A 15,408-nucleotide genomic window follows, 5' to 3' on the forward strand; every position below is an offset into this window, starting at 1 on the left:
CTTCCCTTGCAGTATCTCAGTGAGACTTTCACCTTGAGAGACTAGATGTATTATTTTACAACTCAGCAACTCACACAGTACTTAAGGACCTATACCAAGAAGAGAACCTTGACTATAACTCAAGTGCTCCTTCTGCTATATTGGAGGCTTTCACACAGAGCCTCAGGAACTGTCTGGAGGTTGACGTAGAGGGGGAGAGAAAATCTTTTTTCTATGTTGCATTTGGCAGAAGATTTTGTTCAAAGAAAAGATCCTATTGCTAAAAATAGTTTGAAACCGAATGTATTATGTTATGATGCCTCCTAAGTCTAATGTCAAGAAGGCTCTTTTATATTAAAGCTTTGCCAAGTTCCCTTTCTATCAGCTAGGCTTATTCCTTTCTTTAGGCTTTTTCTGGATAGAAAAAAAGAATTATTCGGGATAATTAGGAGTTTGGGATAAATTCAGGTGGGATAAATTAACAGATACATACTACTATATGTAAAATAGGTAACCAACAAGGACCTATTGTTTAGGACAGGGAACTACACTTAATATTTTGTAACAACTTATAAGGGAAAATAATCTGAAAAAGAATATATCTTTATATATATGTATATATATATACATATATATATATATATATATATATATACACATGAATAATTTTGCTGTACACCTGAAATTAACACAACACTATAAATCAACTATTAGGGAAGGAAATGGCAACCCACTCCAGTATTCTTGCCTGGAGAATTCCATGGACAGAGGAACCTGGCAGGCTGCAGCCCATAGGGTCGCAAAGAGTCGGACACGACTGAGCGACTTTCACTCACCTGACATAAATCAACTATACTTCAGTTTAAAAAAGGGGGGGGGAGATTAGTTATGGGGACCTCTTTTGGAAAACCATCAGGATCCAACTCTGACCACTCCAGAATACTTTCCCTTCCTCCCCACAGTTGTGGATACAGTGCATGCTCTTTCCCACACAACCTTTCCCATGGCAGAGGAACAACAACTCCCCAGAAGGTAAGCAGTGTACCTTTGAAGGCTGCTGTCCACCAGGCATCCTCTACCGCCTGCTCCACCAACTCAATCCCAAGGACCTAGTAGGTATACTGGGCCAGAGAGAGGCCGATCACACCTGAAGAAGTAGGAGAGAATAAGAGGAGGGTATTTTAGGGTATGAGACCTGTGAGGTTATGCCAATACCACTACCACAACCTCCCAGTCTACAAGGGCCCTGGGTGCAGGGTGGATGGTATTAGGGAGATAAGCTGCATGCAGATTCTGCCCTGGGCTGCCACTTGTCGGTTCCACAGCAGATGTCAAGGAGGACGGTGTTAGAGTTCACTCCACTCAGCTCGCCCACAGTTCAGTACAGCATCTCTGCACCAGCAGTGTTGACCTGGAAAAAGGCATCCGGAGACATGCAGATCTTCAAGCCTAGGAGATCTTCAAAGATGCAGGGGTCCCCAAAGAGGAGCTGGTAGGGGGACTGCTGATGGCTGCAATGGGTCATTGTGCTACAAAAGAATAAAAGAAGACAGCCCTTTGGAATGGCAGGCCAACCTATCTCTGTGGTTGGCTGGAGAAGAAGCCCCCAGCATCTCAGCTAGGAGACAAAGCCTCCATGGCATGGCCCTGAGAGCTCTGCTGGTGTTCCCCTCTCAGGGGATGGAGTACATGCAGTCACTCAGCCATCAGTAGCTCTGCCTCACTAATCCACAACCCAGGATATAGCAAGCCATCAGCCTCCGGCTTGCTGTGGGGCTGTCCCAGGTTTATCTATCCTGGAAGTAAAGTGATGTTAAGTCACAGACTGCTCCTGGCCCTTTGGTGAAAAACTCCTTTGCAGCTTCCTTCTGAACACAGAGCTCCTCATGCCCAGAGCACAAAATCAGGAGTCAAGCAAAAACTCATCTCTCATAATGTTCTCTCCAAGCTCTATGGTAATCAGCCCTGCAGCAGTCAGACAAGAAGGTACATTTCTCAAATCCTATTATAAATAACACTTAACATAAAGCAATGATCTGTAGAACCAAAAAAATATTATTTTCACATTTGAGCAAAGCATTGCTTTGCTTATTAGGTTTTGACAAATCCTAAAGTGCCATAGACATGGCACTTTCTCTGGTTTGATCATCTTTAATAATTCTCTAAAGAAACTGTGACACTTATTCTTGTTGTAACCAAGGAGCTAAACTAAGCTTTTGTTCCATCACAAAGCAACAATGACCTTTCAATTCGCTTCATACTTCTCTGTTTCAAATATCCCACCCACCCATCCAAATACCACCTCAGAAGACATGCATCCTAGGAGAAAGGAAAGAAAGGGCATGGAAGAGAATGACCATAATAACTAAATCCTTTCTTCGAGTCCCAAATGTTTTAAAATTCTTGTATCACTACAGAGAGCCCTATCCATTAGCTTGACACAAGGACATATGACAATAAACAATGTTGGAGCTATAGAGTTAAAAGGCCAGGAATCAATGATGTAGGTTCAAGCCTTAGCCTTGCTATTCTGTTGTTGTTGTTAATCTCTTAAGTTGTGTCTGACTCTTTGCAACCCCATGGACTGCAGCATGCCAGTCTTCCCTGTTCTTCACCATCTCCCAGAGCTTGCTCTAACTCATGTCCATTGATTTGATGATGCTATCCAACCATCTCATCCTCTGTCACCCCCTTCTCTTCCTGCCCTCAATCTTTCCCAGGATCAGGGTCTTTTCCAATGAGTCAGCTCTTGGCATTTATTTACTGGCCCTGTAACCTTGGGTACCTCTATGCCACCCTCTCCTTCTCTAGTCTACTTCACCAATTACTTAACATGATCACATAAGTACAAGAATATTTTAATGTTGGAATGTTTGAAAGTTCTAAGTGTATTACAAATGTAAAAGTATTATGTGGATTATGAAATTCTGACCACATTCTGAAAAAAAAAGTCAAAGTATTAGTCTCTCAGTCACATTTGACTCTTTATGACCCCATGAACTGTAGCCTTCCAGGCTCCTCTGTCCATGGAATTCTCCAGGCAAGAATATTGGAGTGTGTTGCCATTTCCTTCTCCAGGGGAGTTTCTAGACTTAGGGATCAAACCCAGGTCTCCTGCATTGCAGGTGGATTCTTTACCATCTGAGCCACTGGAGAAGCTCTATATTCTAGTCTCTATTAAATTGCCTTTTTGAAGTTGGTAGAGCACCTAATAACTTCTGTGGGCAAAGTTCTTGTGAAAAAACTTAGGGATTCCTTCTGTGATAACTAACTTGGTAACGGAGCCCGTCCCTTTAGTTTGATTATGCCAGCAGCATGGTTAAGAGAATCCTGGCCATCTCGTTCTCCTCATCATCCCTAACCCTTCTTTCTAAAGCATACAAACGTCCCATGGATGCTTTGTATCTGCTATTTACTCTGAAACCTCTCAACACCAACTACAGCATACTGATAGTAAGGATTACTATAGAAGCTGCCCCTTGTCATTCCTTGAGTCTCTGCATTAATTCCTGAGAATGAAAAATGATGATGGCCATTGTGTGCCCTTGGCTGTTGGTGCGGACTATGAGCTCATGCCAGTACCCACCTTCATGAAACAGAAGGCACGGCTCCAATGGGGACTGTCAAAGGAATACTTCATAGTACTGGAAGAAAACAGTATTATTAACACAGGCAAAACTAACAAAGTTTGACAGCTGATTACTCATGCTGAGTGACTGTTATGGGCTAAAATACATTCCCCCCCCCCACCTTAATTCAAATGTTGAACCCTCAGTACCTCAGAATGTGACTAGATTTGAAGATGAGGTCTTTAAAGAGGTGATTAAGTTAAAATGAGGCCATTAGGGTGGTTTCAGTAGGCAAGGCTGCCACCTGAGTGGGCCCACCACACCAGTGGGCCTGGAGAACAGTATTAACCCAAAGAGGATTATTCTTGAGCTTTAAAATCAAATGGAATTTTCCTGCTAGATTTCAAATTTGCTTGGGACCTGTGACCCCTTTCTTATTTCCAATTTGTTCCTTTTGGAATGGGAATGACTATCCTCTGTTTCCCATACTTGGGAAGCAGTTAACTTGTTCCATTTCACAGGTTCACAGCTAAAGAGAAATTCTGTCTTAGGATGAATTATGTGTGTATGCACTCACTCAGTCATGTCTAACTCTTTGCGACCACATGGACTGCCGCCTGCCAGGCTCCTCTGTCCATGGAATTTTCCAGGCAAGAAAACTGGACAGGGTTGCTATTTCTTACTCCAGGGGATCTTCCCGACCCAGGGATCAAATCCCCATCTCCTGCATTGCAGGCAGATTCTTTACCACTACGCCAGCTGGGAAGCCCAATGTGAGTGAGGGCTTCCTGGGCTGCACATGCATGCTCAGTTGCTCAGTTGGGTCTGACTCTTTGTGACCCCATGGACTATACTATAGCCTGCCAGGCTACTCTGTCCAGCCACCTGGGAAGCCCAGGATGACTTATACCTTGATTGGTATCTCTCATCCATACTTCATTTAGATAAGATTTAAGACTTAAGAATTGATGCTGGAATGGGTTAAGAATTTTGGGCTGCTGGGATGGGCATGATTGTATTTGCATATGAGAAGAACATGAATTTTGAGGGGCCAGAGGATAGAGTATTATGAGCTAAACTGTCTCTCTAGGATTCATACATTGAAGTCCTAACGCCGAGTACATCAGAATGTGACTATGTTTGGAAAGAGGGCCTTTAAAGACGTAATTAAATTAAAATGAGGCAATTAGGGTGGGCCCTAATCCAATCTGACTGTTCTCTCAAGGAAATTTGGATACACAGAGACATTGGGGATGCACATGTGCACAGAGGAAAGACCACATGAGAACACAGCAAAAGGCAGCCATCTGAAAGCCAAGGAAAGAGGCCTCCAAAGAAACCAAACCTGCTGACACACTGATCTTGGGACTTCCAGCCTCCAGAACTTCGAGAAAACAAGTTTATGTTGTTTAAGCCACCCAGTCTGTGCAGTATTTTGTTATGGCGCCCCTAGCAAACTAATGCAGTGATATAAGAAATATGATTCCTGCCTATGACCTTACAGAGGGATCCTACCCATTGTAGCTCAAACTGTATGCTCCATGAAGACACAGAATTGTACCCTGAGTCTAGCATACAATGGGTGCTCAATAATTATTATTGAGAGAAGGTATGAAAGAACAGCAAAGGTATTTATATGTAGAATCTCAGTTTATTGTATGCATAATGTGGCATACAATAATCTTCCATTTCTGTGAATTCCTCCTGGCAGCAATTCCTAATATACTACTAAGCTGCTATAATTCCATTTTTATTATAACCTCCTAATGTAAGCCCATTGTTTCTATATTTCTTCATGGAACCAGGTGCCAACTATACCATAGCTTAGTCAGATCCTTCATCTTGTCCTGGTAAACACAGGTCAAAAGCAATCCTGATTGAGTTGTTGAGATATCAAAAATCCTTAAAGCCAACCTTCAAACAAAAGCCAGTTGCTAAGACAACAGGACACATTATCTGATTTACTAGGTCCTCTTGTTTTCATAATACATGTGTTCAGGGTCCACCCTATTTTCAAACAAACCCAAAATTGTGCATGGAAGGGAGAGTTACACCAAAAGCCAGTACTGCCTGAAAGGGTAAAAATCAATTAAGGGTGCACTTGATCACTTTTGCTATAATTTCATATAAATGCAGCATAAGATGCTTAACTATACTGAACATATTTTCCCAAATTTTGAAGTTGGTGATTTAAAGAAAGACTGGTTCAGGGACTTCCCTGGTAGCCTCATACACCTTTCAATTAAGGGGACATGGGTTCGATCCCTGGTCGGGGAACTAGTGTCCCACATGCCACATGGCAACTAAGCCCAAGCGCCACAACTACTGAGCCTGCATGATGCAATGAAGAGCCCACGAATTGCAACTAAGATCCAATGCAGTCAAAAAATATTTTTTTAAATTGTGAAAAAAATTAAAAGACTGGTTCAACTGTTGTTTACTTGCTGGTTGGAAATTAATGTTTTCTAGAGGCAAAATTCAAATGTCATTGAGGTCCTAGAAGGATGGAAACTGAAAAACTCAATCTGACCTGGAAGATAATGGGTAAGTAAATATGAAATACAGCTTCTCCACTGTATGAGCCAAGGCCTTGGTTTATTTATTTACAAAATAGAGGCTGAAACTCCTATTCTTACATGGGAATGCCAAGTTTCATATTACAATATACAGCTGACCCTTGAACAACATGGGTTTGAACTATGTGAGTCCACTTACATGTAGGTTTTTTTCAATAAAGAAGTACTACACTATCTGTGGTTATTTTAATCTGGGGTTAGTTGAACTTGAGATATAGAACCACAGATATGGGAAAACCAAGGCTATGGAGGGCTGACTATAAAGTTATAGGTGGATTTTCAACTGCAGAATGTCAGTGCCCAATCCCTATATTGTTCAAGGATCAACTGCATAAATGCATCAAATCAACACACTGTACACCCTAAACTTAGGCAATGCTGCATGTCAATTATACCTCAATAAAATAATTTTTTTAAGAGTGAAAGGGCCTTCTGGTTAAAATAACAGACTATTCCTCTTAAAAATCCCACTAAAATGAAATAGAAAAATAAAAAACATAAACTTATTTAAACTCATTACTCCACCAATTCTCCCTTCTTTCTCTCCTGCATCATTTTCATCCCTCATTACTGGATCATTCCCATCAATATATAAGCATGCCTTTCTTACTCTCCTACCTTTAAAAAGAAAAGTAACCTTTTCGACCCCACTTTCCCCACCAGCCACTGTTCCATCTCTCTGCTCTTCTTTGTATCAAAACTCTCAAAAGAATTGTCTATACTCACTGCCTCCCATTCCTCACTTCCTGTTCACCCACCTGAATCAGGTCCCCACTATTCCACCAAAACAGCTTCTGTTGCAGTCACCAATGACCCCTATGGTATGCAGAATTGTTAATTCGCAATCCTCATCTTGACCCACCAGCAGCACTGACATGGCTGATGAGCCTCTCCTCCTCAGTTCACAGTCTTCACGTGGCTTCTAGCATACCATACTCTCCTGGTTTCCTCCGACCTCACTGCCTGCTGCTTCTCAGTCACCTTTACTGGTTCATATTCTCCTCTCAGGTCTCTTAAAATGGGAGTGCCCCTGGGCTCAGTCCCTGTTCTCACTTCTACCTACACTCCCTTGAGGATGTCTTCCAGTCTCATGATTTTCAATAGCATCTACATGTTAACAACTCCAAGATTTCCAATTTTTGAACCTCATCCTAACAGATCCAACTACCTATTTAATATATCCACTCAGATGCCTAATAGGTATCTCAGTGCATTATATACAAAATTGAACTACTAACCTCCCCCTGCTCAAATCTGCTCTGCCACAGCCTTTTCCAACTCAGTTGATAGTAACTCCATTGTTCCATTTTGTCCTCCCAAAAACCTAGAGCCATCTCTCACTCCTCTCTTTCTCTTATATCTTTCATTCAATCCATCAAGAAATCCTGAAGTTCTATCTTCAAGATATACCCACCTCCACTGCTGCTCCCACTGGCCTACATCTCTCTCAATGGATTACCACAGGGCCTCCAAACCTGCTTCTACCTTTCCCCACAATAATTCATACACAATACCACAGCCAGAGTGCTCCTGTTTAAAATCTAAATCAGGAAATTCCTCCTCCTCCAATCAAAACTTCGAATAGCTCAGAATAAAAGCCAAAGTCCCCACAATGACCTCTAAGGTACTACATGTTCTGGCCCATATTAATCATCTTACCTCATCTCCTGTTCCTCTTCTGGGTGTACTTTCAGTTCCTCCAGAAAGCATGCCACACTCCTACCCTAGGGCTTTTGCCATGGCTGTTCTCTTTGCCTAGAATGGTCTTCCCTCCGACCTCCACATGGCAGATAGCCTCATTTCCTTTAAGTCTTAATTCCAAAGCTTCCCAACCTTGGCGTTATTGTCAATTCCTTGCATTGCAGGATGTTTTAACAGCATCCTTGGCCTCTACTAACTAGACAGATACCAGCAGCACTGTCCAACCTCCTCCCAGTGGTGACAGCCAAAAATTTCTCTAACAGTGCTAAATGTCTCCTGTGGAAAAAATAAAAGATGGTAAAGAATCTGCCTGCAACTTGGGAGACCCAGATTTGATCCCTCGGTCGGGAAGGTCCCCTGGAGAAGGAAAGGGCTACCCATTTTAGGCAACTAGCACACCCAGTTGAGAACTGCTTTATTCAAGTATCAGTATCAGTATATATGTCAAGTATTCAGGCTTCTCAATGAAGTCTGCCTTGATCCCATTTAAAATTACAACCCACATTTCCCCCAAACCTATGAATTCTCATCCTCCTTATCCTGCTGTAGGTTTCCCACAGCATTTATCTTAGTCTGTCTGGACTGCTAAAACAAAATCACCGTAAACTAAGTGACTTATAAAGAAAAAAATTCCTCAGTTCTGGAGACTGGGAAATCCAAACTCAAGATTCTGGCAGATTAAGTGTCTGGTGACAGTTTCCTCACTGATGGCTGTCTTTTCACTATAACCTCACATGGCAGATGGGACAACCTAGTTCTGTGGGGCCTCTTTTATAAGGGCACAATTTCTTTCATGAGAGCTCCATTTTCATGATCTAAGTACCCCACAAAGGCCCCAACCTTGTAATACTATTACCCTGAGGGTTAGGATTTCAACATATAAAATTTGGAGGGACATAAACATTCAGACCACAGCTACACTTATCATTTTCTAATATACTATATAATTTACTTTATTATTTTTTAAAATATGTCTCCCCCTACTAAAATGTAAGTTTCACAAGGGAAGGGATATTTTCTTCATTATTATATCCTAAGCACCCAAAATAGTGCCTGGCACTTAGTACTCAATTGTACTTGTTGAATGAATGAAAGAAAGAATAGAGATAATGGGAGAGAAGACAACAAGAGCAAACTAAATAAAGTTTTATTATTTTTTTCTAAATAAAGTTTTAAAAGAAGCAAAGCAGACTGTAGTGGCAACTGACTTAGCAAGATGAAGGAAGCTACATCTGGACTACCTACAAAGGGGGATCTGATGAAATATAAACCTTATCTGCTCCACACAAGTTGGAAAGGCTCAAACTTGAAGTTCAAGGTATTATAGGAGGCAGAGGTAGAATAAGGCATAGAGCTAAAAACAGGATTTAGTTGAAAGTCTGGACATAAAACTGGTAAATAACCTCATCCTACCAAAAACCTCTATCCTTCTATAGCAGGAGATTGGGGATTCTTTTTTCCTCAGGAGAAAATGAACACATAAAACACATATTTCTGAATTTGGAAATACCAGGCAGAGTGGTGGCAGAGCAATGGACACTGGAAAATTCAATACAAATTCTCTCAAGAAACTGAAAAGTCTCAGAGTAATGATCTCCCAATACAGAGACATGGGCCCCCACCCATAAGCACCAGCAGTGAAGCAAAGAATCAACAAACCCATTCAAGATGAATTGCCAATCAATTTTTAAGGCCTCATTTTTAAATATGAAGTCAGGCAAGTACCAACCAGCTATTTGATTAAAGCCTCCATTGCAAAAGACAGTGCCCCCCCCCCAAAAAAAAAACAAGAAAAAATATTCCTAAAGGAAGCAGATAATTCAATGAACAGGGAAAAAAAGCAAAATATATATATTTATATATATGTGTATATATGGACATGAACTTGGGCAAACTCCAAGAGGTGGTGAGGGGCAGGGAAGCCTGGCATTCTTCCATGGAGTCACAAAGAGTCAGACATGACTTGGCAACTGAACAACAACAACAACAAAATATATATATATATATATATACATACACACACATATATTACTAAAAAAGAGAAGATGCTATACAAAATGAACAATGAGAGAACAAGAAAAGCTTTTTAAAATTAAAAGGTAGTAGAAAAAAATCAATAAAAATGTTGGCATTTATGTCAAGAAAATTTCATAAAAAGAACAAAAGGGGAAAGAGATGGCAAATAGAAGAGGAGTGAGTAGCAGACTACAGAATTAATTGGTGAAGTCCAAAGTCTAAACACAGGCAGTATAGAGAGAACATATAAAATGAGAGAAAGGAGATAATTTAAAAAATAATATATCACACCAGTCAGAATACCCGTCATCAAAAAATCTACAAATAGTTAATGCTGGATAGAGTGTAGAGAAAAGGAAACCCTCCTACACCATTGGTAAGAACGTAAATTGGTGCAACCACTATGGAAAACAGTATGGAGATTCCTTAAAAAACTAAAAATAGAGTTTCTATATGATTCAGCAACCCTACTCCTGGGCACATATCTTGATAAAACTATAATTTGAAAATATACATGCACTCCAATGGGCATAGCAGCATTATTTACAATAGCCAAGACATGGAAGCAATCTAAATGTTCATCAATAGATGAGTGGATAAAGATATAGTATATACATGTATACAATGTAATGCTACTCAGTCATTAAAAAAGAAGAATGAAATAATGCCATTTGCAGCAACAGGGATAAGCCTAGTTCAGTTCAGTCACTCAGTCATGTGTGACTCTTTGTGACCCCATGAACCACAGCACGCCAGGCCACCCTGTCCATCACCAACTCCCGGAGTTCACCCAAACCCATGTCCATTGAGTCAGTGATGCCATTCAACCATCTCATCCTCTTTCATCCTCTTCTCCTGCCCTCAATCTTTTCCAGCATCAGGGTCTTTTCAAATGAATCAGCTCTTCGCATCAGGTGGCCCAAGTATTGGAGTTTCAGCTTCAACATCAGTGCTTCAAATGAACACCCGGGACTGATCTCCATTAGGATGGACTGGCTGGATCTCCTTGCAGTCCAAGGGACTCTCAAGAGTCTTATCCAACACCATAGTTCAAAAGGATCAATTCTTCCGTGCTCAGCTGTCTTTATAGTCCAACTCTCACATCCATACATGACCACTGGAAAAACCATAGCCTTGAGCAGATGGACCTTTCTTGCCAAAGTGATGTCTCTGCTTTTTAATATGCTGTCTAGGTTGCTCATAACTTTCCTTCCAAAGAGTAAGCATCTTTTAATTTCATGGTTGCAATCACCATCTGCAGTGATTTTGGAGCCCCCAAAATAAAGTCAGCCACTGTTTCCCCATCTATTTGCCATGAAGTGATGGGACCAGATGCCATGTTCTTAGTTTTCTGAATGTTGAGCTTTAAGCCAACTTTTTCACTCTCCTCTTTCACTTTCATCAAGAGGCCCTTTAGTTCTTCTTCGCGTTCTGCCATAAGGGTGGTGTCATCTGCATATCTGAGGTTATTGATATTTCTCCCGGCAATCTTGATTCCAGCCTGTGCTTCCTCCAGCCCAGCGTTTCTCATGATGTACTCTGCATATAAGTTAAATAAGCAGGGTGACAATATACAGCCTTGACATACTCCTTTTCCTATTTAGAACCAGTCTGTTGTTACACGTCCAGTTCTAACTATTGCTTCCTGACCTGCACACAGGTTTCTCAGGAGGCAGGTCAGGTGGTCTGGTATTCCTACCTCTTTCAGAATTTTCCACAGTTTATTGTGATCCACACAGTCAAAGGCTTTAGCATAGTCAATAAAGCAGAAATAGATGTTTTTCTGGAACTCTTATGCTTTTTCGATGATCTATCGGATGCTGGCAATTTGATCTCTGGTTCCTCTGCCTTTTCTAAAACCAGCGTGAACATCTGGAATTTCACGGTTCACGTATTGCTGAAGCCTGGCTTGGAGAATTTTAAGCATTCCTATACTAGCATGTGAGATGAGTGCAATTGTGCGGTAGTTTGAGCATTCTTTGGCATTGCCTTTCTTTGAGATTGGAATGCAAACTGACCTTTTCCAGTCCTGTGGCCACTGCTGACTTTTCCAAACTTGCTGGCATATTGAGTACAGCATTTTCACAGCATCATTTTCCAGGATTTGAAATAGCTCAACTAGAATTCCATCACCTCCACTAGCTTTGTTCGTAGTGATGCTTCCTAAGGCCTATTTGACTTCACATTCCAGGATAAGCCTAGAGATTACCATATTAAGTCAGACAGGAAAAAGATAAATATCATATGCTATCACTTATATGCAGAATCTCAAAAAATAACACAAACTAACTTATTTACAAAATAGAAAGACTCACAGATATAAAAACAAACTTATCTAAGGGGAAGCATTAGGGGAGGGATAAATTAGGAGTTTGGAATTAACATATACACACTACTATATATAAAATAGATAAGCAACAAGGATCTGCTATACAGTACAGGGAACTATATTCAACATCTTATAATAATCTATAAAGGAAAAGAATATGATAAAGAATATACATGTATCCATTCATCTGCTGATGGGCATCTAGGTTGCTTCCATGTCCTGGCTATTATAAACAGTGCTGCAATGAACATTGGGGTGCACGTGTCTCTTTCAGATCTGGTTTCCTCAGTGTGTATGCCCAGAAGTGGGATTGCTGGGTCATATGGCAGTTCTATTTCCAGTTGTTTAAGAAATCTCCACACTGTTTTCCATAGCGGCTGTACTAGTTTGCATTCCCATATGGAAGCTGTGGTACATATACACCATGGAATATTACTCAGCCATTAAAAAGAATTCATCTGAACCAGTCCTAATGAGATGGATGAAGCTGGAGCCCCTTATACAGAGTGAAGTAAGCCAGAAAGACAAAGAACATTACAGCATACTAACACATATATATGGAATTTAGAAAGATGGTAATGATAACCCTATATGCAAAACAGAAAAAGAGACACAGAAATACAGAACAGACTTTTGAACTCTGTGGGAGAAGGCGAGGGTGGGATGTTCCGAGAGGAATCGGGTGGAGAGGGAGGTGGGAGTGGGGATTGGGATGGGGAAGACGTGTAAATCCATGGCTGATTCATATCAGTGTATGACAAAACCCACTGAAATGTTGTGAAGTAATTAGCCTCCAACTAATAAAAAAATTTAAAAAAAAAAGAATATACATGTATAACTGAATCAGTTAGCTGTATACCTGAAACTAACACAACACTGTAAATCAACTATACTTCAAAAAATAAAATAAAAATAGAGAATTCCCTGGCAGTCCAGTGGTTAGGACTTGGCGGTTTCACTGCAAAGGCCAGGGTTCAATCCCTGGTCAGGGAATTAAGATCCCATGAGCTGAGTGGCATGGACAAAAAATAAAAATAAAAAATATTTAAAGAAATAACACAGGAAAATTCCCTACATCTGAAAGTGTTAACTTCTAGGTTAACAAAGGCTACAAAGTGCCCACCACCATGGGTGAAAGAAGAGCCACATGCTCATGAAGTTTCAGGGATAAAGAGATTTCCTAAAAGCTTCTAGACAGAAAAAGAGGGGAGAGATTATCTACAAAGAAATATAACTTCAAGTAGCATTTAGATTTACACCGCACTAGCAGTCAGATGCGGAGAAGGCAATGGCCTCCCACTCCAGTACTCTTGCCTGGAAAATCCCAGGGACGGGGGAGCCTGGCGGGCTGCTGTCTATGGGGTTGTACAGAGTCGGACACAACTGAAGCGACTTAGCAGCAGAAGCAGCAGCAGCAGCAGTCAGATGACAGTGAAACCAAGTCTTCAAATTTATAAAGGAAAATGATTCAAATCTAGAATTTGATATCTAGAAAAACTCTCAATCAAATGTCAGGAAAGAATGAAGACATTTATAGACATGCAAAGACTCTTATTCCTAGGCATCCTTCCTCAGGAAGCTAATGGAGGTTGTATTCCAGCCAAATGAGGATGTAAACCAGAAAAAGAGGATCTCAGAAACAGGGGGAAGGACAGGAGGAGAACAGCAAAAGGAGTCCCAAGGTAACAGTCAAGCAGAAGCCCTCAGGAGCCTAGCATGGATTCTCCAGAAAAAAGCTCTTCAGGGAAAAAAAACTAAACTCAAGTTTTTGACCATATGGATAATATTGATGAATGTTCAACAGAGCTCTTAGAGCACTCAGAAAAGATAAAAAGCAAAAGGTTCATAGAAAACTAAGCCAATGAGAAAATGATATAATTAATCAAGTCAATGGAACCAAAAGTTTTCAAATTCATCACATTACATAAAACTAAGCAGCTATTTTTTTTTTTTAAAAATGAAGTACATTATTAAATGGAAAAAAACTGGGCATACACACTGAGGAAACCAGAATTGAAAGAGACATGTGTACCCCAATGTTCATCACAGCGCTGTTTACAATAGCTAGGACATGGAAGCAACTTAGATGTCCATCAGCAGATGAATGGATAAGAAAGCTGTGGTACGTATACACAATGGAATATTACAATATTATACAATGGAATCAGCTACTAAAAAGAACGCATTTAAATCAGTTCTAACGAGGTGGATGAAACTGGAGCCTACTATACAGAGTAAAGTCAGTCAGGAAGAAAAACACCAATACAGTATACTAATGCATATATATGGAATTTAGGAAGATGGTAATGATGACCGTATATGTGAGACAGCAAAAGAGACACAGATGTAAAGAACAGACTTTTGGACTCTGTGGGAGAAGGCCAGGGTGGAATGATTTGAGAGAACAGCACTGAAACATGTATATTATAATATGTGAAATAGATCGCCACTCCAGGTTCAATGCATGAGACAGGGCGCTCAGGGCTGGTGCACTGGGATGACCCAGAGGGATGGGATGGGGAGGGAGGTGGGAGGGGGGTTCAGGATGGGGAACACATGTACACCCATGGAGGATTCACGTTAATGTGTGGCAAAAACCACTACAATATTGTAAAGTAATTAGCCTCCAATTAAAATAAATTAATTAATTTTTTAAAAAGATACAGAACCATGTTCACATTAAGCTACCTTTTAGCTAAGAAAGGGGGAGATACAAATATGTTTCCATTTTTCAAAAATAAATAAAAGTGAATAATAATGTTACCCGTAGATGAAGGAAGGGAACTGAGTAGACGGGGCAGAGGTAAAAGCTAGAACTCTCTAAATACACTTTCATTTTGTAGATTTGACTTTGAAACCATGTAAATATCTTATAAAATTATTTTAAGAATTCAATCAAAAGGAAAAAGTAAAAAAAAAAATCCATCCCTAAAATTTGAAAGCAAGCAGAATGAGGGGGAATAAAAAAAAAACCATGTATCAAGTGTCAAGTTGGTGATGTAACTACAAAGAGATGAATTCCTTCACAGTCACAATAATTTGACAAAAAGAACTGGACAGAGATCTCGAACTCTTTTCAGTAACCATTTGTTAGTAATATTAGTACAACTGTTCCGAAATTGTGCATAAAGACTCATATAGAATAAACAGGTACAGCTGACCCTTGAACAATATGGGTTTGAACTGCATAGGTCCACTCATAGGAGGATTTTTTCCACTAAACCTGTACTACAGGACT

At 40.4% G+C, this 15,408-nt stretch overlaps 1 protein-coding gene across 1 annotated transcript in view; it reads right to left on the reverse strand.

Annotated features, from left to right (window-relative positions):
* Positions 1 to 15,408, reverse strand: part of TRMT2B (tRNA methyltransferase 2 homolog B) — a 48,288-nt gene that overhangs the window by 20,811 nt on the left and 12,069 nt on the right. The window contains 4 exon segments of the mRNA XM_061137579.1: positions 1,025 to 1,129; positions 1,297 to 1,511; positions 1,774 to 1,865; positions 3,477 to 3,623. Of these exon segments, the coding sequence (XP_060993562.1) occupies positions 1,025 to 1,129; positions 1,297 to 1,511; positions 1,774 to 1,865; positions 3,477 to 3,623 (559 nt within the window).

Source organism: Dama dama, chromosome X (genome assembly GCF_033118175.1).
Source record: "Dama dama isolate Ldn47 chromosome X, ASM3311817v1, whole genome shotgun sequence".
NCBI lineage: Eukaryota > Metazoa > Chordata > Mammalia > Artiodactyla > Cervidae > Dama > Dama dama.